Source organism: Amblyomma maculatum, chromosome 2 (genome assembly GCF_055883805.1).
Source record: "Amblyomma maculatum isolate TAMU_Amacu chromosome 2, ASM5588380v1, whole genome shotgun sequence".
NCBI classification, from domain to species: Eukaryota; Metazoa; Arthropoda; class Arachnida; order Ixodida; family Ixodidae; genus Amblyomma; species Amblyomma maculatum.
Window position 1 is genome coordinate 25,740,001 of NC_139345.1, and position 26,497 is coordinate 25,766,497.

The 26,497-nt window shown below is 47.2% G+C and overlaps 1 protein-coding gene across 2 annotated transcripts in view; it reads left to right on the forward strand.

Annotated features, from left to right (window-relative positions):
- Rab5 (RAS oncogene family member Rab5) overlaps positions 1-19,947 on the forward strand; it is a 41,155-nt gene extending 21,208 nt beyond the window's left edge. For both annotated transcript variants that reach the window (XM_084593571.1, XM_084593572.1), the window contains exons 4-5: positions 5,346-5,439; positions 17,717-19,947. In XM_084593571.1, coding sequence (XP_084449697.1) covers positions 5,346-5,439; positions 17,717-17,838 — 216 coding nt within the window. In that variant the 3' untranslated portion in view covers positions 17,839-19,947. The remainder of the gene's footprint in view (positions 1-5,345; positions 5,440-17,716) is intronic.
- Positions 19,948-26,497: the final 6,550 nt, after the last annotated feature.

Consider the following 26,497-nt stretch of genomic DNA (forward strand, 5'->3'; position numbering starts at 1 on the left):
GCAGCAAAGGCGTCTAATGCCAAAAATCTGTAAGCTTGGTTTGCTTACGCTTCACGGCGAGCAACGCCGTCACGCGATTTTCGCACTCGGTCAGCAAACCCATTGCAACATCGTCGTCTCGGACAGCAACGAAATTCCTGATGACATCAAAAGCGTCCATCACCTGTACGGCGGTTGCCGCAGCCGGCGCTTCCTGTACGTCGTCGTCTTCTTCATCGGAAGAGTCCTTATCATTCCGGGCAGCTTTTATGATCTGCTCATCACTCACATCTTCGTGAACAACAACACAAGCGTCAGCGCCGATGTATTCGTCGAGCTCGAGATTAGGCGGCACGGTTCCTATTTCTCCCAGCGTTTTCCAGGCGGCCGCGATCCCCGGAGCCGGTGACGCCTCTTCGTCGTCGTCTGTAACGCGTGGTGTTACGCCAGCAGAGTGTACGGGTCGACCTTCGGCAAATCCGGCGTGCCTGAAACAGTTCACAATTACTGAGCGCCCCAGTGTGCTCCAGGCAGCAGACATAATCTGCAGTGCCACGTACAAGTCCACCTTCGTGTCTCGGCCGGTTTCAGTGTTAAAAAGCAGCCGCTGAATTAACCTCCCGCGGTAAGCGCGCTTCAGGCTAAGAATCACGCCCTGATCGAGAGGCTGTAAGACAGACGTGCAATTGGGAGGGAAAAACCTCAGCTCCGTGTTAGTGAGCTTGACTTCGTCGGAGTGATGCGCGGAACAATTGTCCAAAAGCAAGCAAACTTTACGGCCCTGCTGCTTCATGTCGCGGTCGAATGCCATCATCCACTCGGTGAAAATAGCGCGGGTCATCCATGACTTGTTGTTCGCCTTGTACTGCACAGGTAGGCTACGAGTTCCCTTAAAACAGCGCGGCTTGGCACTTTTGCCTATGACTAACGGCGGACGCTTGTCCGAGCCATCCATGTTTGTGCAAAGCAGCACTGTGATGCGTTTTTTGCTGTGTTTGCCGCCATGACAGCGCTGCCCCTTGAAGTCGAGCGTCCTAGCCGGCAACATCTCGTAGAATAGCCCGGTCTCGTCGGCGTTGTAAATGTCTGCAGGCGCGAAGTTGCTTAAAATTCCGGCCATGTTACTCGCCTTCCAAGCAGCTGCTCCGTCTACGTCTGCTGACATTGACTCGCCGCACAACACTTTTCCAACGATGTTATGGCGGGCCTTGAAACGGTTTAGCCAGCCAATGCTGGCTTTAAAATCATCAATGCCAAGTAGGCATGCATAGTTCAAGGCTTTCTGCTGGACGATGCTTCCGGACAGGGGGACGTTGCTGGCTCGTGCTTCCACAAACCACGCATGCACTGCTTTGTCCAACTCTTCATGGAGGGGCCGCGTCACCTTTTTGTGCTTCGAGGATGTGCCTGAAGCAAGTGCCATTCTCACGCTGTCCTTATTGACTAGAATCGTTGACAGCGAACTTGCAGGAATTCCGAAGTCTTCAGCAATTGCCGCTTTCTTCCTTCCGCTTTCTGCTTGGGCGATTATTTGAGCTTTTTGCTCAAGGGAAAGAGTTTTGCGTTTTTTCACTTGCGTTGCCATCGTGTCCTGCGGATGAAAACTCGTCGTTGTCGAAGAGAAAGGCAGCGAGTGAACAACGCGACCACGACACAAAGCCAAAATGGCGGAACTGCAATCACGTGATTTCATGCTTAATGTGGCTTTGGATTTGACTTGGACTTCTCGCCAATAAAACTAGTTTCGGTTTCGATTTTGAACGCGAAAATTTCGTTGAAGCGGAAACGCTCTGCAAAAATGGTTCGTTGTGCAGAGAAATTTAGGCCATTAATTCTTATAGGATACTCGCGGGGAATAAAAAATTATTCGTTGTCGCGGAAATTTCGTTGTGGCGGTATTCGTTGTGGCGGGATTCAACTGTACAGTACAACTTGGATGTAACAAACTTCAATTTAACGAAATCCCCGATGTAACGAAGTAGTTCAGTTTCTCTAACTTCGGGCACATAGAACACGATGCATTTTCAGCCCCCCTATAACGAAGTAGCCGAACTTTCAATATAACGAAATTTAGTTGAAAGCTCAATGCCTGAACAAAGGTGTACCATGAACCAGAGCAGTTGAAAGCAGCGCACATCAAAGCGCACACAGCCTGAAAGCAAGTGCAGCACGGCCAAGGTAGGTTGACCTTGGCACGACGGTGCAGCGGAGCCGAGCGCGCTTAAAAATGTGACGATGATGATGACGATAATATTACGTGGCATACACTGCGCCATCTGATGTACTAGGGCGCGGGAGACTCAAACATGGTGTTGAGCAACTCCACTAGGCGGCACGAGCATTGGCCCAGTTTAGGCACCGCGGCGCAGCATGCAGGCTCTATACCCATTTCATGCCTATTTTTTTGCGCAGCGCGTGGGTGTGCAGCGTGTGCATTTGTTTGTTGTCGCGTGACTGGTGACCGGTCCCTCATCGTCATAGTCGTGACGCTTGTCTGGCAGCTCCGTTCCAGCAGCATGAGTGGCAAACGAAAAGTGCTCTATAGAAGTGAAGGCCGGCATACTGGATGCCGTCGCGAAGGGCGAAAAGAAGAAAGATGTCGCCGCAAAGTTCGGGATACTACAAAGTTCGCTCTTCATGATTTTGAGCTCCAAGGAATTCATCAACTCCTTAAAAAAGGGGACAAGCAGCCAGCTGAAAAGGTTGAAACAGCGACCTATGAAGGCGTGGATAAATCCGTTTTCAAGTGGTTCATGTCAACCTGGGCGCAAAACATTCCTATCGGTGGCGCGGTCTTGTGCGATTCCTGTGTCCTCACGACAGAAGAGATGACCACGGAATCCATCCTGAACAATGTGGTTCAGGAATTGCAAGGGACAGTGATGGTGAAACGTAAAATCGGGACGAGTGTCATGACGTCCCCACCTCCCATGAAGTAGTCAATGCGATTGACATACTGAGGCGTTTCGCGGGCTCTACTGCGAACCGAAGTTCTGCTCTGAACTCCAGAGGTACATCATTAGTGTGTCAACTGCTGCGATGGCTGCTGCGGGGGGACGCAACCAGCGTCGTCGCTGTTGCTCTTGGAGGCACTATCCGTCCCTTCCATGACGTTCCCGGCAACTTCGTCATTTGTGAAGTCCTGCGTGGCAACAAGTTCGTCGTCTACCGAAATGAAGTCCATGGGGCACAAGGTCCAACTCTTTAGCAGACTCCCATAGCTGCTCTAAACAGGCTGTCATGGCGGCACCATCAGCTGTTACAGCGATGTCAACCGTGACAGCTTCATCCTGTGCAGGTGCCGTGTCCGCGCTGCTGCTCCATTTCTCGGCTGGAAGTCATCATGACAGAGAGCGAAGCCCAAATCCTTCGCTTTCGCTAGCATAATGGGCCCACTGAGCGGGGTGTTCTTTGATCGGGCAACCAAGAACCACTTGTGAAGTGCGGCTTCTACGTCGGCGTACGTGGCGCACTGGATCCTCTTTTGCTCCCCGCAGCCATCGTCGTCATCGAGAATGACGTCGATCTTGCTGCCGTTCTTGATTATCATAGCGTGTGTGGTCTGTGCAGTTTCATACTTCCAAGCGATATCACTCTTCACGTTTCAGTGCACTTCGTCCAGAATGACGCGCTTAGTCTTCAATGACAACTTTTCTTTCTCCCGTTGAAGTGCTGGGGCTTGCGAGACTCGACATGGCCGACAAATCGAAGGGTCGGATCCAAGAAATGGGATGACTGAGTAGATCCGTTGTCTAAAAATTGCCCAGACGAAGTTGGGGGTCAGAAGATATCAAAGATGAGAAGCGAAACAAGGCAGGAAGGCGTAATGGCGTCAGCGTGAGAAGCGCATACAAAGATCCACGGAAGCGGAGGAAACGCTCTCTCTTCTCTCTCCCTCTCTCACTCCCGTGACGCTTTCTCCCCGATTTTCCCTCTTCCGGGCCCAGAACCGAGAGGAGAGAAGCCCCAGAGAGAGAAATTCAAGGACCGCGATTGGCTAAGTTGACTGCTCCTCCGTGACATCACAAAGTATTGGCTTTTCTTACTTTTTACCTCCTGCGCAACTGGCTCAATGGCATGTAGGGACGTCGCATCATCGAATACGGCAAGTCAAGCGATGCAGTGAAGCAACGTTTCGCTTCGCGGTGAATGCGGTCGTCAACCAAATTTTGTTTTTGATTTTCACACAAAAATTTGCCTGAAGGCATAAAAATCTCCCAATTGATACATTTTTCATTTGGTACAAAATCACTTCGCTATGTCTGCTGATGTGCATTTATTTACTTTGTTAAAACAGGACCCAAATTGTATTGAAAATGCAAAAATGAGAATAGGAAATTGAACTTACTTTGTTATAACCGCTATTTCGCTATAAGTGGCTTCGCTATAATCGGGCTAGACTGTACCATATTTACAGACCCCCTTAGTGCACTCACACCCCTTCACCCCAGAAGTGCAGTCATACCACTACCCAGGAACAAGCTTCACTATGTAACAGCAGCCGCTACTCAAGCACATATAAAATTCTGATCGGTTCCGAGTCATGTTGAAATTAAGGGGAACAAGAGAACATAAGCGTGTGTTGTTCAAGCTTGTGACAGGGGAACGAAAAGTAAACATACCATTTAAAGGTTGCTTGAAGTGGTGCATAGTCATTTTATGATGAAATGGCAGCACTTGGAGCAGTGAAGTAAATAATAAACTACACCTTGTAAAGTTTGTGTTCAAAGAGTGGAAGTTGAGCACCTGCCAGTAACACTTCGAAGAAGTGACCTAACACACGAATTCCTCATAATAATATGGGACAAGCCCCTATGTGATGCATGCAGAGTGGAACTAACAGTTAGCCATATTTTGCTCTTGTGCAGATAAGACAACAGAACTGAGATTTGAATAACTAGAATCCATAAAAGCAACTCTTGACCTTGTGTTTTACTTATGATAGTGTCAGTTGCTTATGCACCATTCAACACAGCACAAGATACTTTTACAGCTTTGGTTGTAGCAACACTGTCAGCTGCAGGCTTTTGTATGGTGCTACAAAATCCAAGGGTATAAACAAGCAGTTAGCAATTGTTGCTGGCTGCACTGCTCTTCATTTTTAGCGGAGCATAAAAATTGGAAAAAAGAAAAAAAGGCTGCAATGTTTGCACTCCTACAGTATTGTGCCAGAACCAATGGCTGTGCTAATGCTTTAGGGCTTGCGGTTGTATGTGCAGTTGTAGTTTTACTGAAGGCCAAAATGTAATAGTTTTCCTTACTGTCCCTTTATATTTAAAATTTTCTTGCAATTTTACATGATGCATTACAGAGCCACTGGCTTTTTTTCTGTAGTTTTTCTGAACATTTTGTTTTCTTTTTTGCAGGAAGCACAAGCTTACTCCGAAGAAAATGGGCTTCTTTTTATGGAGACATCGGCAAAGACTGCAATGAACGTCAATGATATCTTCTTGGCCATTGGTATGCATTTGCTCTCTGCTGTTGCATGGTCTCATTTTCACGTTAATTTTCTTGTATATATTGTACAAGTGTTGACATGGCAAGCTGCAAGATCCCGTAAGAGAGTATCTCTGCGCATAAAAAAATAGGCATTTGGCAAGTTTGGGAGTCCTTTTCAGTGGTATGTTGCAATAAGCAAATTAGTGGAACCTTGAAGTGCTTGGGTATAGCTGCTTCCTTGCAGCTGTTTAAAATGATGTGCATCATATAGGTAAGATCTCTGTTAGAAGCCCATGTAAAGAGGTCTGTTTGCATATGCCAGTGATGTGACATAATGGGGCTAGTTTGTGACATCATGTAATGTACAGTTCATGAAAAGGAATAAGGCCATTTCTAATATAGTGTGCTGAAATTTGTGACTGAATCAACTGCATCAACAGTCACTTGGCCTGAGAAAGTTGGTCTCGTGTACTTGTCACTGCCGAGCTGCTCACCTGTCTGCGTGATTAGTTGTAATTTTCAGTAAAGTGACTCCGTATTACCGTATTTACTTCCATAATGCTAGCACTCGCATAATCATCGCATCACCAATATTACCACTGTGAGAGTCGTCTGCTCGTAGTAAGAAGCGCCATCTTTGGAGCGCTGCTGAACCTAGCTGGCCTCGTTGTGTGCACGCGCTACCAGGCGGCAATGATGTTCTCGGGTAGATCATCATCGGTAGTGAGTCTTTTTTTTTTTTTTCCCCCCATAATGTTTGTAGTCGTCGCCATTCTGCGAAGTGTCTCCGTTGTTGTTCCTTCGTTCCATCCGTGTTGCTTGCTTTGTTCCACCGTCTACAGTGTCCTTGGTGTCGCATCGCGGTGAGGCGGTACGCAAGTTATACGGCTGCTTTTGAACGTTGAAGGCCTCGCCTTCAAAAAAAACGGGTCCGCGAGCCATGGTCTCGCCCGACGAGTGACAAATCCAGTCTCTTAGAAACATACAGCGCTACTGCGCTGAGAACAGGCTGTTCATGCGCGTGACAATAGAACACCAACGGAAAGTGGGAAGAATGTCGGGGCCTTACCGTGGCGAAACAAAACACTGCGGAGCGAATAAAACGAGCAATGGGGCCAAAGCGCTAACGGCGACACAAGAAAGATTGCTCCTCGCGGGACAGCAACTCACAGGAATACGCCTAGGCTGTTCCTGCAGGCACTGCTTCCATCTTCGTGCCGGCGATCTTCTTTCAGTCGTCTTTGCACGCCCTGCTGGCCCACGACGCTCGCCGGTTGCCCCGCGCCGGCCTCTCCGCCGGGGCAGAAAAGCCCTGCGCCTCGCTTCCGACGCGCTTATCTACCCTCGTCTGTCGCCGCTAACATCACGCTCCCCAAGATTATCTGCTTATTCATGCACACTCGCGCTGCCCCTGCAAACACAATACAAATAGAAAGGCGCGCGCGCACGGTTTAAAACACCTAAAGGGGCTGCGGAGCCCCACAGCTTAAAGGTTTTGAGTATGGGTTACAGCATGGCAACCGCGCTGGCAGCAGGCACTTCGGCGTCAACGAGTTCTGCGTGGTACGCTACTGGAAACAGCGATTGCAGTGTCGACACGGACTCGGATTAAGTCTCAGAGTAGAACTGTATGGTCTGCTGTGAGCATTACACCACGAAACACGGGTAGTGATAATGAGGCTGCATGCGGTAAACAAAATGCTTTAGAAACCCTGTACTTTTATAACAAGGGTAAGTTCTGCTTGAGAAGTAATGTTTTATTTGTATTTACAATAGCTGACCTAAGAATCCTGAGTCGTGCCGATTTAAATTCGCTTTTAGCGCTCCAAAACTTTTTGCTCGAAACTGTTCTGCGTATATCGCACCCCCTAACTTAGCATCAATATTCCGCGAAAAAAAGTGCGAGCATTATGCAAGTAAATACGGTAATACAGAATTCCCTTGGTCGTTTTGAGTAACTTCCTTGGATTCACTACATGCTGTGTAATCCTTTCCTTCTCAATCTTGTGCCATCCTTGTATCTTCTTTACTTACCTGTGTTGCACAAATTTTCTTCTGGAAAGGAGCTTGGTTTCAGTGCAGTCACTTGTAACACTATTGAGAAAACTGGAAAAGTTGATGGTTTTAACCGATTATTGTTATATCTGGACCGGCGAAAAAAATAAGGGAAAACAAACAAGAAAAAGCACACACCGATGTATTTTCCCATGCATTAGGCTTGCCTACTTACCAGTGATGAGTGAATCAGGTTGAACAGCACTCATCATTGCAAAGAGCACTAAACACTTCAATATAGGATACATCAATAGCCATAAAACAATACGCATACTTAAAGCTGGAAATTCGCACTTGCCTGGGCAACAGCTGAAGCTTGACAGTTGCACGAAACCAAGCAGCGACTGGAAGAGCTGAAGGACGTCCCCAGCCTTGATTATTGTTAAAGTTGTGGAGTGCTAATTCGTGTATATATATTTTTTTTTCACGAGGTGTCAAACCTTGATACCCTGCCAGAAATTCCAATGAGTCTGCTGTTTCATCTCTCAAGCTATTGCGCTGTTGTCATAGGCACCATCTACCACGGATGCACAATCGGCGATGGTAATGACAATACGACCGCACCCTTTGCGCGGCGACAAGCAGCGATTACGATGATAAAGCTAATTTTCTAACCGCACGCAATGGCCCTGCTGGATTTCTTCGCATCGGTCCGTTTTCGCCGCTTTGTCGAGTTTTCAAGTCATTCTCTTTTAGTATTTTAATTATCAAACATTCAAATATCCATGGTCAACATCTACCAGGCGGCAATAAAGCTGTCATTTCCGATATGCCGCGTGTAATGGATCGATATATATACAGTCGCCGACCGTTTTTTCGGACTTGAAGGGACCCGAAAAATGGTTCGAATAATCGAACAGTCCGAAAAATCCGTGAAGCACAAAAAATCACTTTATTCAGAGGAAATCGGCTTAAAAAAGTCGCCGATTTTACCTTGCGGCAAATTTCTTTTGCTGGCGACGATTTGCGCTTGTATTTGCGCCAAAGTTGTCGTTTCGCTGTACACGCTAGACAGCAAGTTCACAGCGTTCGTAATTTGTGCAAGCGATGGCTGTGGTAGGCCGCCCGAGTCGTCGTCGGAGTCCGACTCGTCTTCAGGTTGAAGAACCTGGTGTACAAGTTCGTCGTCCGTGAGGTCCGCACACATATCGAGGCCGTCGTCCACTTCAACAAACTCGCGGAACGTGGAGCCCGTTGGAATGTCCATTCCGTTCCCGCGAAGGTCAACGATGAGGTCTTCGCCACTGTCTGCAGTCAAATCCTTAGAATCGTTGCAGTCTTCTACGTCATCGACTTCATCGGCGGAGAATCCAGCGTGCCTGAAGCAATTAGCAATTGTTTCCGCTCTCACTGCCTTCCACGCGTCAGCCAGCATGCTAACCGCCGCAAAAAGATCCGTGGCGTACTTTTTCCCGTTGTCAAAACAAAGGACTGTGCGCCGCAGAAGACTGGTCCGATAATGCACCTTAAGGTTTTTGATCACCCCCTGGTCCATTGGTTGGAGCACGCTGGTGGTGTTTGGTGGCAGGTATTCGAGCCGAATGGCTTTCAGGTTGTCGAAGGTGCCGTGAGCCGCGCAGTTATCAACAAAAATAATAACTTGTCGCCCCTGCCGCTCGAAACTTCGGTCGAGTCGACGCACATAATCTTAAACAAAGCATGAGTGATCCATGCCTTGGAGTTGCTGCAGTACCACACGGGAAGGTTCTTCGCGCCCTTAAAACACCTAGGATTTTTGGATTTGCCTATCACAAGAAGTGGCAGCTTCTCAGTGCCAGTGGCATTTGCTCCTACCATTACTGTTATCCTTTCCTTGCTGTGGCGGCCCCCTGAACAGGAGTCACCCGAAAAAGAGAGGGTGCGGTCAGGCAACATCTTGAAGAAGAGGCCGGTCTCGTCACAGTTGAAGGTGTCCTCCGGGCTGTACTGGCTCAACAAGGGCTTCAACTTCGTCTGACGGTAGTCTGCTACCGTGGCTGGGTTGGCGGCTTCGCTCTCCCCGCACATCTTCTTAAAAGACACACCGTGTCTCTTCTTGAAACCGCGGAGCCATCCGTCCGTGAACTTGAATTTTTCAATTCTCATTTTCACGGCCAGGGTCTCTGCCTTTTCCTTCAACGTGTCGCCCGACAGTGGAAGGTTTTTCGCTAAAGCAGCTTTAAGCCAGAGTAGCAAGGCCTTCTCCAATTCGGGGTGGTCGCCTTTCCTGTCGTTCTTCTGGCTGCTGCTGTGGGACGCCTCAAAGGCGGAAAAAATCTTCTCCTTATTTTTCACATAATCCGAAATAGTTTGCTTTGACAGTGCGAACTCCTTGGCCACGTCAGCTTGCGTTCGCCCACTCAGCACTAGCTTTATGATCGCTGCCTTTTTCTCAAGGGTCATGGTAGAATAGCTCCCACGCTTCTTTGACGGACCCGGCAGCACCGGCGGGGCCATGTCCACAGCCCGAGTGCGCACCACACCGCTCGTCAAACGGACGCAATCACAAAATGGCCAAAGGATTGACGGCGCGCCACTCGGTTGACGCGGTCGGAGAAACTCGTGTGACAACACGGCGGACGTATGAGACAAAGCACAAAGAGATAGCTGCCCGTGTCAGCGTTGGCGACAAAAGCAGGTTGACGGCGATGACAATCCGACTGCCACCTCGAAGTGGCAGAGATTGCAGGGGCCTCTCCTGGCAAAAATGGGGCACCGAAACCATGTCAAGCCAATCCAACTGCAGAGCCAATCCACCTCAATCCAAGATGGCGCTTGTTGCGCCGGCGAAAAGCCGATAAGATGGCAGATTTTGGCCTGCAGGGGACTGAAATTAGTCCGAAAAATCGAACTTTCGGACTTTTAAAGTCCGAAATATCCGTCGCGAATATGTATGCGCTTCTATGGGGTGACTGACGGTGCCTCACTGAAGTCCGAAATATCCTACAAGTCCGAATTATTGGAGTCCGAATTACCCGTCGGCTACTGTATCTGGTTCATTTTTACATAGGGGCAGTGAGAAAACTGATAAATCCCAGGAACTTGATCGTTATAAATGATATATAGTTATATCTGGTATCGTTACGAGTGGACTGCAATCTATTACCACGGCCACCTCTATATATATCATATATAACCTCAGGCTGCATGGTGATTTGAACATGCTGCTGACAACTGTTGGTAAAGCACAGAGGCACATTTGTTAAGGTAGAGTAAGCTTTGATCTCAGTGTTGAATGGTTTTGCTGGTTTATGGTCTTGAATGCTGGACAGTCACAAAAGTCAAAGCATCATTTCGCTATACAGTTGAATCCCGCTATAACGAAATTCACGGTGCACGGAAAAAAATTCGTTCTCGCGGAACTTCGTTATCGCAAAAATTTGACGTGAAACGCAGAAAGAATTGCCCAAGCAGCAGCAAAGGCGTCTAATGCCAAAAATCTGTAAGCTTGGTTTGCTTACGCTTCACGGCGAGCAACGCCGTCACGCGATTTTCGCACTCGGTCAGCAAACCCATTGCAACATCGTCGTCTCGGACAGCAACGAAATTCCTGATGACATCAAAAGCGTCCATCACCTGTACGGCGGTTGCCGCAGCCGGCGCTTCCTGTACGTCGTCGTCTTCTTCATCGGAAGAGTCCTTATCATTCCGGGCAGCTTTTATGATCTGCTCATCACTCACATCTTCGTGAACAACAACACAAGCGTCAGCGCCGATGTATTCGTCGAGCTCGAGATTAGGCGGCACGGTTCCTATTTCTCCCAGCGTTTTCCAGGCGGCCGCGATCCCCGGAGCCGGTGACGCCTCTTCGTCGTCGTCTGTAACGCCTGGTGTTAGGCCAGCAGAGTGTACGGGTCGACCTTCGGCAAATCCGGCGTGCCTGAAACAGTTCACAATTACTGAGCGCCCCAGTGTGCTCCAGGCAGCAGACATAATCTGCAGTGCCACGTACAAGTCCACCTTCGTGTCTCGGCCGGTTTCAGTGTTAAAAAGCAGCCGCTGAATTAACCTCCCGCGGTAAGCGCGCTTCAGGCTAAGAATCACGCCCTGATCGAGAGGCTGTAAGACAGACGTGCAATTGGGAGGGAAAAACCTCAGCTCCGTGTTAGTGAGCTTGACTTCGTCGGAGTGATGCGCTGAACAATTGTCCAAAAGCAAGCAAACTTTACGGCCCTGCCGCTTCATGTCGCGGTCGAATGCCATCATCCACTCGGTGAAAATAGCGCGGGTCATCCATGACTTGTTGTTCGCCTTGTACTGCACAGGTAGGCTACGAGTTCCCTTAAAACAGCGCGGCTTGGCACTTTTGCCTATGACTAACGGCGGACGCTTGTCCGAGCCATCCATGTTTGTGCAAAGCAGCACTGTGATGCGTTTTTTGCTGTGTTTGCCGCCGTGACAGCGCTGCCCCTTGAAGTCGAGCGTCCTAGCCGGCAACATCTCGTAGAATAGCCCGGTCTCGTCGGCGTTGTAAATGTCTGCAGGCGCGAAGTTGCTTAAAATTCCGGCCATGTTACTCGCCTTCCAAGCAGCTGCTCCGTCCACGTCTGCTGACATTGACTCGCCGCACAACACTTTTCCAACGATGTTATGGCGGGCCTTGAAACGGTTTAGCCAGCCAATGCTGGCTTTAAAATCATCAATGCCAAGTAGGCATGCATAGTTCAAGGCTTTCTGCTGGACGATGCTTCCGGACAGGGGGACGTTGCTGGCTCGTGCTTCCACAAACCACGCATGCACTGCTTTGTCCAACTCTTCATGGAGGGGCCGCGTCACCTTTTTGTGCTTCGAGGATGTGCCTGAAGCAAGTGCCATTCTCACGCTGTCCTTATTGCCTAGAATCGTTGACAGCGAACTTGCAGGAATTCCGAAGTCTTCAGCAATTGCCGCTTTCTTCCTTCCGCTTTCTGCTTGGGCGATTATTTGAGCTTTTTGCTCAAGGGAAAGAGTTTTGCGTTTTTTCACTTGCGTTGCCATCGTGTCCTGCGGATGAAAACTCGTCGTTGTCGAAGAGAAAGGCAGCGAGTGAACAACGCGACCACGACACAAAGCCAAAATGGCGGAACTGCAATCACGTGATTTCATGCTTAATGTGGCTTTGGATGACTTGGACTTCTCGCCAATAAAACTAGTTTCGGTTTCGATTTTGAACGCGAAAATTTCGTTGAAGCGGAAACGCTCTGCAAAAATGGTTCGTTGTGCAGAGAAATTTAGGCCATTAATTCTTATAGGATACTCGCGGGGAATGAAAAATTATTCGTTGTCGCGGAAATTTCGTTGTGGCGGTATTCGTTGTGGTGGGATTCAACTGTAAAAAGGTTGTCAGTTATGTTTTAGACAGTTTGAGCAACCTTGATTATATAGATATTGGAGCCAGAAATGACTGGGAAATTATTTAAAACCTCCATTAAAAAGCACTTGAAGTGGCTTAGACAGGATGTTGATCTGGGGCCTGTTTTCAGGCACATGATGTGCGAAATGTTTCTCACAGTTGGGATTATGCAAGGACGTAGTCCATTTCATTTTTTTTCCCAGCATTGCCGTTCCATATATTCCTGCGAAGTAATCCTAAAAAAGCATTTTCACTGCCACAATCAGGAGCTTTTAGTAGACATCTAAATCACAAGGTGCTAGTTTGGCCATGCCATTGGCTGCCTGTGCACAAAGCAGGCATAGCTTATCTGCATTTTCCACGGTGAGCAGCGTTTTCTTCCTACATGTTTTGACAGCTGTCATGCATCTTTTTGCCCCTCATTGTGACAAATGCGGGTAAATCATAAATTCAAGGTGCAATGGAGTTGCAATCGAGCGGTGTGCAATGGAGTTGTCCGCAGCAGCATAGCCTAACCCTAGTGGAGAAAACTCTTGACTGTTTGGAGCCAGCCGGATGTTCAGAATCCATTCCAAGTTGAATCTGTTAGCACACCTGGAATGATAGTGAGGCTCTTCAAGATTGATGATAGGAATAATGAGAAGTTTACAGAATTTATCTGAGGGATCAGCGCAATGAGCATACTAATGAGCAGCGCGGCATGTCTGACATGTTGGTGGTACAGACTTTCCATATGCAAGTTGGTTGAGAAGCAGAGAGGACTTTTATTATGTCTAGAGTTGCATTTCAACAATGAGGCATGTCCCACACGCTCGTTCTTTTATTGAGGTATTTGTCGCAGCCTACAGCTCCAATGGGCGACTCTAGGTATAGAGTATGTCCTTGGGGCTTCAGAAGACAGCTTTGCTATGAGCGTTGAGGCACTGGTAGCATATTTGCTATAAGAGCTAGGCACAGCCAATTTGTTATGTTTCATGGAAGTATTTCAAATTGTATTTTGTGAAAATAATTGTTAAGGAAAATTATTCTCATCGCTGCCATCTAGCCAAGAAAACTGTTTTTGTGGCTGGTGCTCTTTAATGATTCTGAAAGAAAAAATTAATGGACATTTGAGCTTACCTTTAAAGGTATGACATGATGGCATTAATTGCTACCATTTGTAGCTACTCTGTCTAGTTTTGTTCGTACGCCGTGGTGGCGCAGTGGTTACGGCGCTCGACTACTGTTCCCGAGGATGCGGGATGCTTTTCAATGGAGGCGAAAAGCAAGGCGCCCATCTGCTGTGTGATGTCAGTGCGTGGTAAAGAACCCCAGGTAGTCGAAATTTCCGGAGTCCTCCACTACGGCGTCTCTCATAGCCTGAGTCGCTTTGGGATGTTGAAACCCACAAACCAAACCAAACATGCAGTTTCTGCTCGCTTAATTACCAGCCCCTTAGTTAGTGCCTCTAATATCTTGCGCATTCCTTTTAACATGCGATCCTGAGCTATCACACTGTCTAGCTACTGGTTGTAAGCAACTGGGCATCATAGATGTGAAGTCCGGCTTTATCCCTCTGTACTAACATGCCTGCTTTGCATAGGAGTAGCGTGGCTGATTGCATTCAAGAGCCCTGAAAGGTTGATTCCTATCCCACCCTCCCATCTCAGATGCGCAATCAGAGTTGGCAGCTCCTCCCAACTTTGTGAGAGCGTGTTGCATCGCTACTCTCACAACTCAAGGAATCTGTGCTCTGTCATGTCACCTGCCATAGTCATGCCTGTGATTTTTCACTCACAACACAGACACCGGATTTATCCAGAATAAGGCCTTTAATGCTATTGCATTGCTGCATGTTGCGAACATATTATGAAGGTACAGTCGAACCCGGATATATCGAACTCGAAGGGGATCGCTAAATAGTTCGATATATCGATAATTCGATATACAGAAATCGGCTTGCGACGGCACTTACGATGCGAAAAAACGATACCGTATTTGTCGCGTAATCAACCCACTCGCATAATGAACCCACCCTCCACTTTTGCACCTGAGAATTAAAAAAAAAAATGCATTAAGGCTAGCTCGCTCACATGCAAGCGACGAGCGGCAGCGACAGAGCGAAAATTTAAAACTTGTTGGAACTGCGTCGCTCGAGCCACCGCGGCAGCTCAAAACAAGGTTTCTGTGTCGCCGCAGCGGCAGGAAATCGCGAGCATTTTCGCTTGCATGTCGATGGCGCGCGTCAGTCCGTTTCGGTAATCTCATCCACAGCTCATTGGCAGCGTGCCAAGATGCTGCGCAGCGATAACGTTTATCTTTTTATAGCTCCTGCGGTGGCGGGGAGCGAACTTGATGAGTGCCCGTGATGGCTTGATTGCACAAGCCTGGTTCGATTTATCATGCCGCGCTTGGGGCGGGTGTTATGATCGCAGCAGCTGACGGCGTGCTTTCGCTGATTCATCATGCAAGGATAAAAGATAAAAAAAATATAAAATAAACATCCCTGAAAAAAAAAAAAAAATCCCTGTCGCTTTTTAACGTCCGCAGCCGCCATATCTTACGCTACGCCGCCCGTACAGCCCAACGATAGGAAAGAATGACTCGGAAAAAAAAAAAAAAAAAAACAGAGCCGGGGCTTCTTAACACCCGCAGGCGCCATAGCCACGTCCGCCGCCGCGCTGCGGCACGTAGAGGGTTCGCAACACACGCTGGAGAAAGCGTCCGACGTCTGTCTGAAAACGGGCCGAGCTGGCTTGGCGCATGCGTTGCGCGTGCTGAAGGAGAGAGATAGCTCGGCAAAAGAATGGACACACCCACGCACACGGCTTGCAAACGTCATGCGTTGGCGCGCGGGAAACGACAACTGCAGATGCGCGCGCCTTTGTGGAATGGGTGCGGCGCTGCCCAGACCTGCTGTCGCCGAACTGTCCCCTCTCATTCCTTCCGCGCGTGGCTTGAAAACGTCACGCGGCAAGCGGCCAAGGGTGATGCGATCGTCTTTGGGGAAGGCACACTTTCCAGTGCGTGGTGCGGAGTTCGATATATCGAACGACCGGTGAAATTGAGTTCGATAAATGACGCGGCTTTCCTATACTTTTACATGGGATTTTCAAGGGGATATTTCGTGAGTTCGATATAACCAAAATTCGATATATCCGGGTTCGATATAACCGGGTTCGACTGTATGTAGTGTATTGGGCACCCTGGTTTATGTTTTGTCAAAATTTCATGCAGATGGTTTTCAGGCTTTAGTAGTACACACCTTCATTTTTCTCAACTCCTCATTTTGGGCCAAACATGACTTTTGTACACATTTTATTTATTTATTATATTATAATCCAAATGAGACCAAATTGGAATGCATAGTATGGAATGCACTTGTCTAGGTTCTCATGTAGTCTGTAATATTTTTATGCATTAGAATCTTTTTGCCTTTAGCCTTGAAAATGAAACAAGAGCTATGAAATTGTCTCAAAATAGTGCACACTAATAGGATGGTAGATAGTTAATTGGCATTCAGTGGAGTGTAAAACCATCTTGCATTGCTCTGTTATGAGCTAGCCTGCTGTGTGCAGCAGCTGCGGAGGTATCCAGTTTTTCACTTACACATGGCAGTTACAGCATGAATGCATTCAGCTACCTTGTTACTAAAAACAGATATGGAAAGGGGAGATCATGCTCTATAAATAATACAATTTCACTCGCCTAGTGTTAATGATGCAACAGTGTCTGCGGTTACCCTTGCAGATCTTATTTGCATGCTTACTTTGCTGCTCGTTTAATCACTTTTTATCTCGCACATGCTCATTACATGCTATCGTAAGTTACCACATTATGTGAAGGACCACCCGACCTGCATATAAAGCACCGCTTTACTAAGCCATACAAATGGGCTAACATTGGTAGCGTGCCTGACTTGGAATCCGTCCGTCCCAGGTTCGGTTGCTATATTTTTGTCAATTTCTGCCAACTTGGCCATGTCATGTTGTGTCATGACACCACACAACCTGCTGACCAGTTAGCACCTAGCAATGCCACCTGCCAAATACTACCTTCAAGGAGCATGCTTGCGATATTTCGCTCCCAGCACTGACTACAGCATTTGTCACGTTTTGTGCTGAACAGGAGCCTTAATCCTGTCCCATTAAAATGTTTTCGGGGAGCTTTCCCTTTTAGTGGTATTGGTAGTATGTCAGGAAATTTTTAAGTAAAATGTTATTGTGAGTTTGCCATAAACAGTTGGAATTGCTGTATTTTTAAATCATGCACCACAAGTTATGTAGGTTGTGAAAGATATGCAGCACTAGGTGTCAACACTGTTAATTTATTTTGCAATTTTCTTGCTCTTAACTAGTGGTTCTTAGGTCGTGCACATAAAAAGGAAATGAATTAATGAATTTGCCAAGCACGCGAAAGTGATTTCTAGCTAGTTGCTGTTATATTCCTAAAAAAAAATTTGCTACCCATAGGCAAAGGCATAGTCTTGGTGTGATGCAGGGATTTTTGAGCTAGAAGTAGCTTACTGAAGTTATGGCACAAGTGAGCAAAGTACATTCCTCATGGCAGATTGGAAAGCTACTGTAATATTTCTTACTGTTTACTTTTGTGAAACTTACTTAGTCCTTTCTGTTTGTGGTTGTCAGGTTGGGTTAGTCTAGCTAGCTGTCAGCTTGTCTTTCAGCTGAGAGTGGTTGTGCCTCTTGAAGTACACTAACATGCCTTTCTGCAGAGAGTTCTTGTGCACTTAGAGAAAAAAAAGTTCTTCCCCGCACATTTCTGCTGCTCATTTCGTTTCTTTTGAGTTGTTCCTTAGCAATGAAAAGTATAGCAGGCGGACATGTTGACGGGGCCACTTTGAGCTCATGCAATTTTAGGCGCATGGGTTTGTTTTGTGGAGGTAGAAGTCTTGCAGGTTGACCTCTCTTTGGATACTTTCATCAATGTATGCAGCCAAGAAGCTTCCCAAGACGGAACAAGGCACTTCGGCGGTCGGGGGTGGTGCCAGTGGTCAGGGACGCCGAGGGGTGGACCTTAGCGAGCACCCGCAGCAATCGGGTGGATGCTGCAAGTGATGCCCCTCCCCTTTCCAAGCCCCGCCACTTTGCCCCGCCCACCACCATGAGCTGACCATGCTCCCAAGAAGCACTCTGTGGCCGAGGGAGGCGCCACTGCTGCCACCGCCGGCTGTGATGTCGAGGATGGAAAACAGAGGCGCCCCCTTTTGCAGCCCCCTCCAATTACGTTCTTTTTCTCTATCTGTACATACGCAGTATATATATATACATATATGTATACAGACGGGGTGTATAGGTATACATACTAAGTGGAGGGAGTGGCTGCACCCACACGCATCTGCGAGCGTGGAAGATGAATTGTGCGCATGCACACACACCCAACTTGTTGCTTGAGACGTGCAGCTCCGATTCCTCTTTTTTTTTTCTTTTTTCTGACCAGAATTGCTTCCACACTGGCATGAGGAAGCGGGAGATAGGATGTGGAGTGTGGGACACAATTTGTTGACCTATGCTCCTCAGTTGTTCTGGGTCCTTTCTTCTTTGTTTCTTTTGTATGTGTGCTTATGTGTGGATGCATCTGAGAGTGGTCATGCAATGTGGCTGGGGAGCACTATTTGTCGTGGCATGCCTGGGTGAGCTGTGGAAGGAAAACGTTTGAGTGCCAGGTTTCTTGGTGTCTCTCGTGGCATGTGCTTTTCTTTTTCCTCCATGAGCATGCATGTTAGCCAAGCTTGTGAAGTTGAGTGTGTGTGTGCGCTTTGTTGTAGAGTCCAAACCTTCAAGACGCTCAAGGTAGCGGCTTGGTGTGGGCTGGCTAATATGATGGGGCGTGTAGTGTTCGCTTTGTTGTAAATGAAGAGGAGACTAGGGGCGGGGCCAGTAAGGGCTGGGATTTCGTTATTTCCAGTAGCTTGTTTCACAGCGACAAACTTGGACGTGGCAGTCTTTTTTTCCCCCTTTATTCCATTCTCTGGCCCTCCATCTCCTCTTGCTCTAGGAGCATTGTAGTTCATTTTAAAACTGGGAACAAACTTGATTGAGCCTTGAAGGCCGTAGCCACATGCTGCACCTCTTCTTTGCCCATGTGCTGTGAGTTTCCCTTTTGAAGCTGAATTGTGCAAATGCGGAAGATACCTGGTCAAACCAGCTGTGCGGTTTTCCTCAATCATTTTTTTTTTTTTTGGCGCCGCAGCAGTCTTTGGAGAAGCCCCTCTGCTTGTGGGGCACTCAGTTGTTCATAGCGAGCATTGGGCCTAGCATTGCTGTCAGTGAGTAATGCTCATCACCTTAAGCCACCCATTTAAAGGGTGTTAGGCACTAGGATGGTGACAGGGCTTCAGAGAGCGTTGCTGTGCTCACTTCATTGCACATTACACATGAGGAAGGGAGACCAGCTATGTTCAGGTGCACCTGAGTGCTGCTGTCTAGTTTCTCTCTCTATAGTCAAACAGTATGACTGCATGGACTTGGTCATTTGCCACTGCACCGCTGATTCGTGCGGCACTACCAGTGCTTTGTACCTAAACTCGGCTGGGCGAATCGGATTGAGCGTTTTCTGCGAGTGGCTGCCATTTTTGATGGCAAGTTTCATTCTGCAGCTGAGCTGAGGGAGTCACCATTAGCATATTGTGGGCCTACTTGTGCTTGATAGCGGAAATGGCAGCCTCGAGACTCGCCCATTTGTTTCTGGTGCAAGCACATGCTAGTTGCGGTTGCCATCTGTCTACTTGCCTCCCAAGATGTTTGGTTTAAGGCCATTGCTAAGCATTATTGGGTGCTAGGCTGGTCTCTGGCTTATGTGCACAGTGCTTTCCTAGGCTTCATTCCGCAGTCAAGGTGTTGGTCTGCACATTGTCAGACAGTATTTCAATTGCCCTCTGTTTTACATAGAAATGCTAGATGTCTTGGGAGGAAGAGTGCTTTGGCCACACATCTTTTTTGTTTTGGTTTTTTGTTCTCTTATGGCCTGGTGCGGTGGCATAGGAAACAATTTTTAAAGAAGCAAATAATCTGGGGATGTACCGTTGACCTGCCGGAAGGAATAAGTTTATTGTGTAGTTATATATACATTACGAGGCTCTTGCTGTGTTGTCTATATTAATGTATGATGTTTATGCTGTACATAACGTTTGATATTAAAAATTAAAAAAGAAATTTTGAAGTGCACCTAGATTGTCATGTTTTCCTTATTTTTCAAGCTTGAAGGGAGTTAGATCTGGTGTAATCCTTGAATAGTGTCTACAAAGGCAATTTACAGTGTTTATGCCATCTGCAGAGGACAGTAGCTGTGGCAGATGAATACCGTAAAAACCCACATGTAATACCACGTTTTTTCACAATTTTTTCAGATTTCCGCCTCGTATTATATGTAAATCCGAAAAAATTTCAGCCTTCAATTCGCTGTTCACGCCTCATTATTAATCGGCGCTATCGGCATCACAGTTCAAGTTAGTAGAGGCACTATCTAGCGATGGTGTCGGCTGGCTGTTTCGATGGTTTCGGTTTTGCTCCGCTGACGCCGCGATCATCGCAACCACTTTGCTCGCGTCATGCACTTGGCCAGAAGCAGGCCGAGCACATCTCACTCTTTCATCTCGCACGGGTGTCTCGCGGGCCTCTCCAGCTATACTGCCGTGCCCTACTATAACCGAATCATGGACACTTTACCGGTATTCCCAAGGAGCACGCCGGTCGCACTTTCGAGAAATGCGGGATACCGAATGTGTTTAGAGGTACTGAAAAAGATTTTATACAGAAAGCTGTTGCTAGCAAGGGACTCTCTGCAGACGATACACGTACCGGACGACGATGATTGCAAAAATTCTGAATTTATGAATACTTCTGGAGCGCACATGCTGTGTGCCTGCGCGCAGTGCTAGACCAGGCTAGACGCGAACAGGCGCGAGCGCGGCCCACGTCCCGCATCAGAGCAGGAGGCGACCTACTGGTTTTAGAACAGCCGGACGACCGATTAGCGGGGTGAATGTGAAGGGCTCTTGTCGCGGTGTATGAAATCTAATCACGTGTGTCGGCACAAGAAGGGGAATGGTACAGCAGCGCTACATGAAGGCCCATTTGTGGCACTATTGTCGCCTGGTGCGGGATAGCGTTAGGCCCGAAGGTGCGGAGTGCGTACGATTTGTGGGACAACTGCGAATTGTAGCACAAATACTTATGCTGATCTTTCTTCGCTCGCATTATACGCGGATGAAAATTTTTTTCGTTTTTGCTATTCCGAAATTTACCTATTTTACGCGGGTTTTTACGGTAAAGGGGCGTTGAGAATTTAAGGTGGGATTTACCGATAGAATACCAGCTCTGTCATAAAAAGGCCACACTTGCTGAAAGCAATGCTCTTCAGAGGAAGAAAAAGATGCTTAAGCTTCACTTTAAAAGCAGATGTGATAGTGCCTTTTCATTCTATTAATTTTTGTTGTTATTCTTCTTTGATGGAACCCCTATCCCTCAAGCACTCTCTCTACCTTCTTGGCCTAAACATCCTGAAAGACAGCTCAGGGTCCGCAAGACTCCCGAAACTTCAGGCTACTGTTACTCAAGGGGCGCACCTGGTCCGCCGCGTGGCCAGCAGAAGACATGGTATGAAAGAACAAGATACGGTCCGCATCATCCAGGCTCTCATCATAAGCCACGTAACATACGGAACAACATAGAAAGCAGAAGTGTAAAAACTCGCCCGCAAAGCCATCAAAATCTCCATCGGTATATCCGAATGTGCCTCTATGCAACGCCTCCTCCACCTCGGCCTTCACAACACATGGAAGGAGCTTGCCGAGGCCCACAAAGTAAACCAACTGGAACGCTTAAAACTAACATACTGGACATGCAGCCATCAAGAACCTGGATACAGAGAAGGCTTAGAATAAAAAAACACCAAGTAGCACATCCCGGTCGAAATCTGCTCATACATCACCATAGCCCCCATCCCGCGAAATATGCATCCTGCATACAACAAAGACCGGCACCAGGCAAGTGTTCAGGCCGTGAGCAAAATGCACGGAACAAATCTGCAAACGATATACACTGGTGCAGCAAAATACCAGGGAAGACCAGCCCTTTCCATTAGCGTCGTGGATTCCACATTTACAAAAAAGACCTCTGCAACTATTTCAACAAATGACGCTGACGCAGCCGAAGAGGCTGCAATTGCCTTAGCAGTCATCATTCTCACTGATTCACAATCTGCATGCAGAAACTACCAAAAGGGAAGAATTTCTAGCAGAGCACTTCAAATCCTCCGTCACACCACAGCTCACCCACCACCTCCCAGACGCCTACATCATATGGACTCCGGGACACACCCACTTGGAAGGAAACGAGGCAGCCAACGCCTCAGCTTGAGGATATGCTAACCGGACACCACTTCCAGAAGGATTTCGGAGAACACTGGATGTACCCAAGAAATATACTAACATCCTCCTGCATTACAGATTTGACAGAAGAAAATATTCCCTACCCCACACGAAACTAACCAGAGAAGCAGTCGCTCTCTGAAAAATACAACAGCCACGTCTACGGCGCCTTACTACACAGGCTCTCGCCCACCAACTGCAAATATGAATGTGCGTTTTGTAATGTATCAAACACCCTACAACATATGGTGTGGGGATGCAAGGGACCAAATGGTACTTTAACCACCATGGCTTTAACCGAAGAGCAGTGGGAGACTCGGCTGTCAAGCCCCAGCCTTAATGATCAGCGTAGTCTGGTTGATAGGACTCTGCAGATGGCTCGGGTTCACTGCTTCCTGGACTAAGGAGGCTTCCAGACGAATATTTCACGCCTGTTCTGAATAAATGTTTGTTTCTCTCATTTTTAATATCACTAACATCGGTACATATCCCAAACACACGTCATACGTGCAGTGGTAAGACGCCCGACTACTGTGCCGGAGTACCCGGGTTCGAACCCGACCGCGGCTGCTGCGTTTCGATGGAGGCGAAACGAAGAGGCGTCCGTGTGCTGTGCGATGTCAGCGCACGTTAAAGATCCCCAGGTGGTCGAAATTACTTCGTAGCCCTCCACTACGGCTCCTCTTTCTCCCTTTCCACTTTCACTCCCACCTTCCTCCCTTCCCTTACTGCGCGGTTCAGGTGTCCATAGAGCAAGTGTGACAGATACTGCGCCTTTCCCTTCCTGTGAACAAAATATATATATATATATATATATATATATATAACGGCCGGTCTCGAGGGAGAGAGCGGTTCTCTTCTCTTACGGCCTCTCCAATGGGGTCTGTTTCTACCGCCCGCCGCGCCTTGGTGGGGTCGCCACCGCCCCACTGCTGCTCCTCCGCTACAGCCGTTCACGCGCAAGGGAAACGCGCGCTCGCTTTTAGCTTCGCCCGCGTCGGTTGCAACCGGCAGGTCCTGACATTTCGCCCCTTATGGTTTATACAAAATCCGTAATCAACATCGAATATTTATCGTGTACGAGAAATAAAATACAGTCAACAATCCGCTCACGCGTGCGCTCCTTCGTCAGTGCGGCCGTGCACGGTCGAATGAAGCTTCGGGTACACTTTAACATTTTTTACACCTAAGTTTTGTACAAAACTAAATTTACCAGGCTATGCAATGTGCCTTTGAATGTTTTCAGCAGGTGTAGCGCGACCTGACGTGCGTGCATGGTGAACTGTTGGGTGGAGATTCTGTCAACCGCTACCGTTTTCGTTTAGATCAGAAGAGGCACGGGCAAAAATTGATGGCGCGTCTCAGATTCAGAGTAAAGAACAAAAATTTACTCATATAGTAAAAATTTCAGTTGTCGAGTGGAGTGGGCTGTTCTAGCTTCGTTCAAAACATATGTCAGTTGAAAGACCGAATATGTATATGTAGTCTTGCGACTACTTTTAATCAAGGAAATCTGCATAAACAGTTAAGCAGAATCGAAAAGAGCGGCAAACAATAAAAAAATTGTCCTTCAAAGTTACACATTGCGCTATATGTTCATCAATTCATCAAAACGCGACCTGCGTCTAGAAAATTCAGTCTCAAAATCTTCCTGCACGGCTTGTGCACATAAGGAGTTGGCCTCTCGGTCTTCTCTGTCACTTTCCTGGTATAATTAATTGAGAAGAAGAATTCTGAGAAATGTTTCAAATATCAAAGAAGCGGACCTAATAACATAGCTGTTGTCAATTCCTTTCGGGCAACTCTGTGTTGAATTCTGAAATGCTGACTGAATCAGGATCTTAAGTACTTCGAGAACATTTGTGTGTATAGTAGGTGCACGGCAGCTTTTTCTAAAAAAAAAAAAAAAAAAAAAAAAAAAAAAAAAAAAACTTGTCCAATAGGGCAACAAGCTCTGGTTTCGGATGATACAGTCCGCTAGAATATTGTCCTCGTAAAAGAGCGTACTACATGGGGCTGCTTCTTTCGCTAGTTTCAAGAAGAATAGAGCAAGCGTCACACCCGAAGTTGATTAACTAAACGATATATTCAGCGGCGTAAGATAAACCGGAATATGTGACAGTGGGAAATGGGATGGTAGGAGATGCCATAACTTCCTTCAGTGCTTTGATTTTGCTCTCAGATGAAACGTCTGTCTTGACAATGTAGTCATGTGCCGCTAGCTGTTACGGCCCTCGCATCTAGCATATATCATTCCCTTTCGCACATTAACCTTACTTTCCAGGAAAGAGCCTCAATGGGTCGCTATATAGGGCTTGAAATGAGTCTTCAGTGAGAGTGTCCTTCTTTAACGCTTTAAAGTTTCTTGCATACTTTCGATATAGCAGGTGAACTCATTTGTAAGTCATTACATCGAGTATCACCTTCATCATTTATTGGCCTCTTTTTACCACTTCGAGCACAAGTGGTGTCATGAATATCAAACCACTTTTTAGTGCTTTCATAACAGGCTTAATATCATGTAAAAATCTCATTAAAACAATGTTTATTTGCAAAATTAAAATAATGTGTATAATACCATACATTGGCTAATATATGAATTGTAATAACATTTAAAACTCAACTCTACAACGTTTGCTTTGACTGTTATACTAATCTTTTATATCATGCGAGCATTTTGCAATTTACATTACATTTTTATGAAATTATTTTCATCTTCGGTGTTACATGAATGGTTTCGCATCTAGCGCTAAAGACGGTTTTGCTGTAGCAGACAAGTTGCTGTCATGTTAGCCTTGGAGAAGCTTCGATGTGATCACTTCTCATTCAGTTTTTTTTTTTTTTTGTTCCTATTCCAGGCTTGGGAAAAATTCGGACTAAAATGGACAAAAGTAGCTACCATGCCGCAATGTATGCCATGCTTGTCGAACGTTTGCTGAACGACAGTGGTTTTTTATATCCGTTCACGTGCGTAGTACGTTGACGACATGCCGCTGCATCATCTACGTTCTGTGTTCTTTAATTTCGGGGCTGCACTAACCACGAAACTCTTTCCTCCTCCCTTCCCTACATGCACCTTCCTCCCTTCCCTACAGCGCGGTTAAGTGTCCACAGAGCGTGACAGATACTGCGCCTTTACCTTCCTGTGAGCCAATTATTATTATGCACTTGCACTATTATTATGCAGTGCACTTTAAGTCCCAAAGCGACTCAGGCTATGAGAGACGCCGTAGTGGAGGACACCAGAAATTTCGACCACCTGGGGTTCTTTAACGTGCACTGACTCGCACAGCACACGGGCACCTTGCTTTTCGCCTCCATCGAAAAGCGGCCGCCGAGGCCGGGATTATTTATTATATTCAATCTGGGACACATAGGAGCGTGTTACGAGCAGCATTATGAGCAGCATGATTTGGCTTACTTTATAACTCTGCCTTGAGGGTTATAACTGGTCTGCCCGTACACACGCGCATCACGGGGCTTCACAGATCAACTCTCACCAGTGGATGCACTTAATGCTACGCATCGAGCCAATCATGAAACTCTCCTGCGACACACACCCAACGGGCACCGCCGCCTTACTCGAATCTTTGACGAAGCAAACCTTCACTTGCCCATATTGGACCACCTTACAGCACCATGGACAGAAACGTTGGTAACAGCGTAACAGATCCAAAACCCCTTCCAACCGACACCAAAGGGCCGGGAAGAGATCACCGGCAACGCCAGATAATTGATACACAAGACCAGCACATCAGTCTCCATATACAGGGACTTGAATATTTGGGGGCTGAGATTTAAAACATTTCTATGCAAAATCTACTGCCCCCTTCGAGCTGAAATAACGTTCACAAAGTATAAAAATATCGTCTACGTTATCTGGTAAGTGATTCAACATCGTTACTTGCCTAGATTTTCCGAAATCGAGGAAAAACTGCTCTCGGCGGCGTGCACAATTTTCGCAAAAGAGAGTCGAAACGCTGCTTTGACATGGTGCGTCATCTGTCGAGCAGTGAGGCAAGCTCCATCCCGGCCGTTGGCGCGCTTGCCTCGCTGCCCGACAGATGACGCAGCTGGGACACCAACCTGGTGTCCACCCGTTACAAAGGGACTAGCTAACACTATCATCATCATCATCATCAGCTTTTCGACTCTCTTCTGCTAAAATTGTGCACGCCGAGAGCAGTTTTTCCTCGATTTCGGAAAATCTAGGCAAGTAACGATGTTGAATCACTTATCAGATAACGTAGACGATATTTTGATACTTTGTGAACGTTATTTCAGCTCGAAGAGGGTAGTAGATTTTGCATAGGAATGTTTTAAATCCCAGCCCCCAAATATTCAAG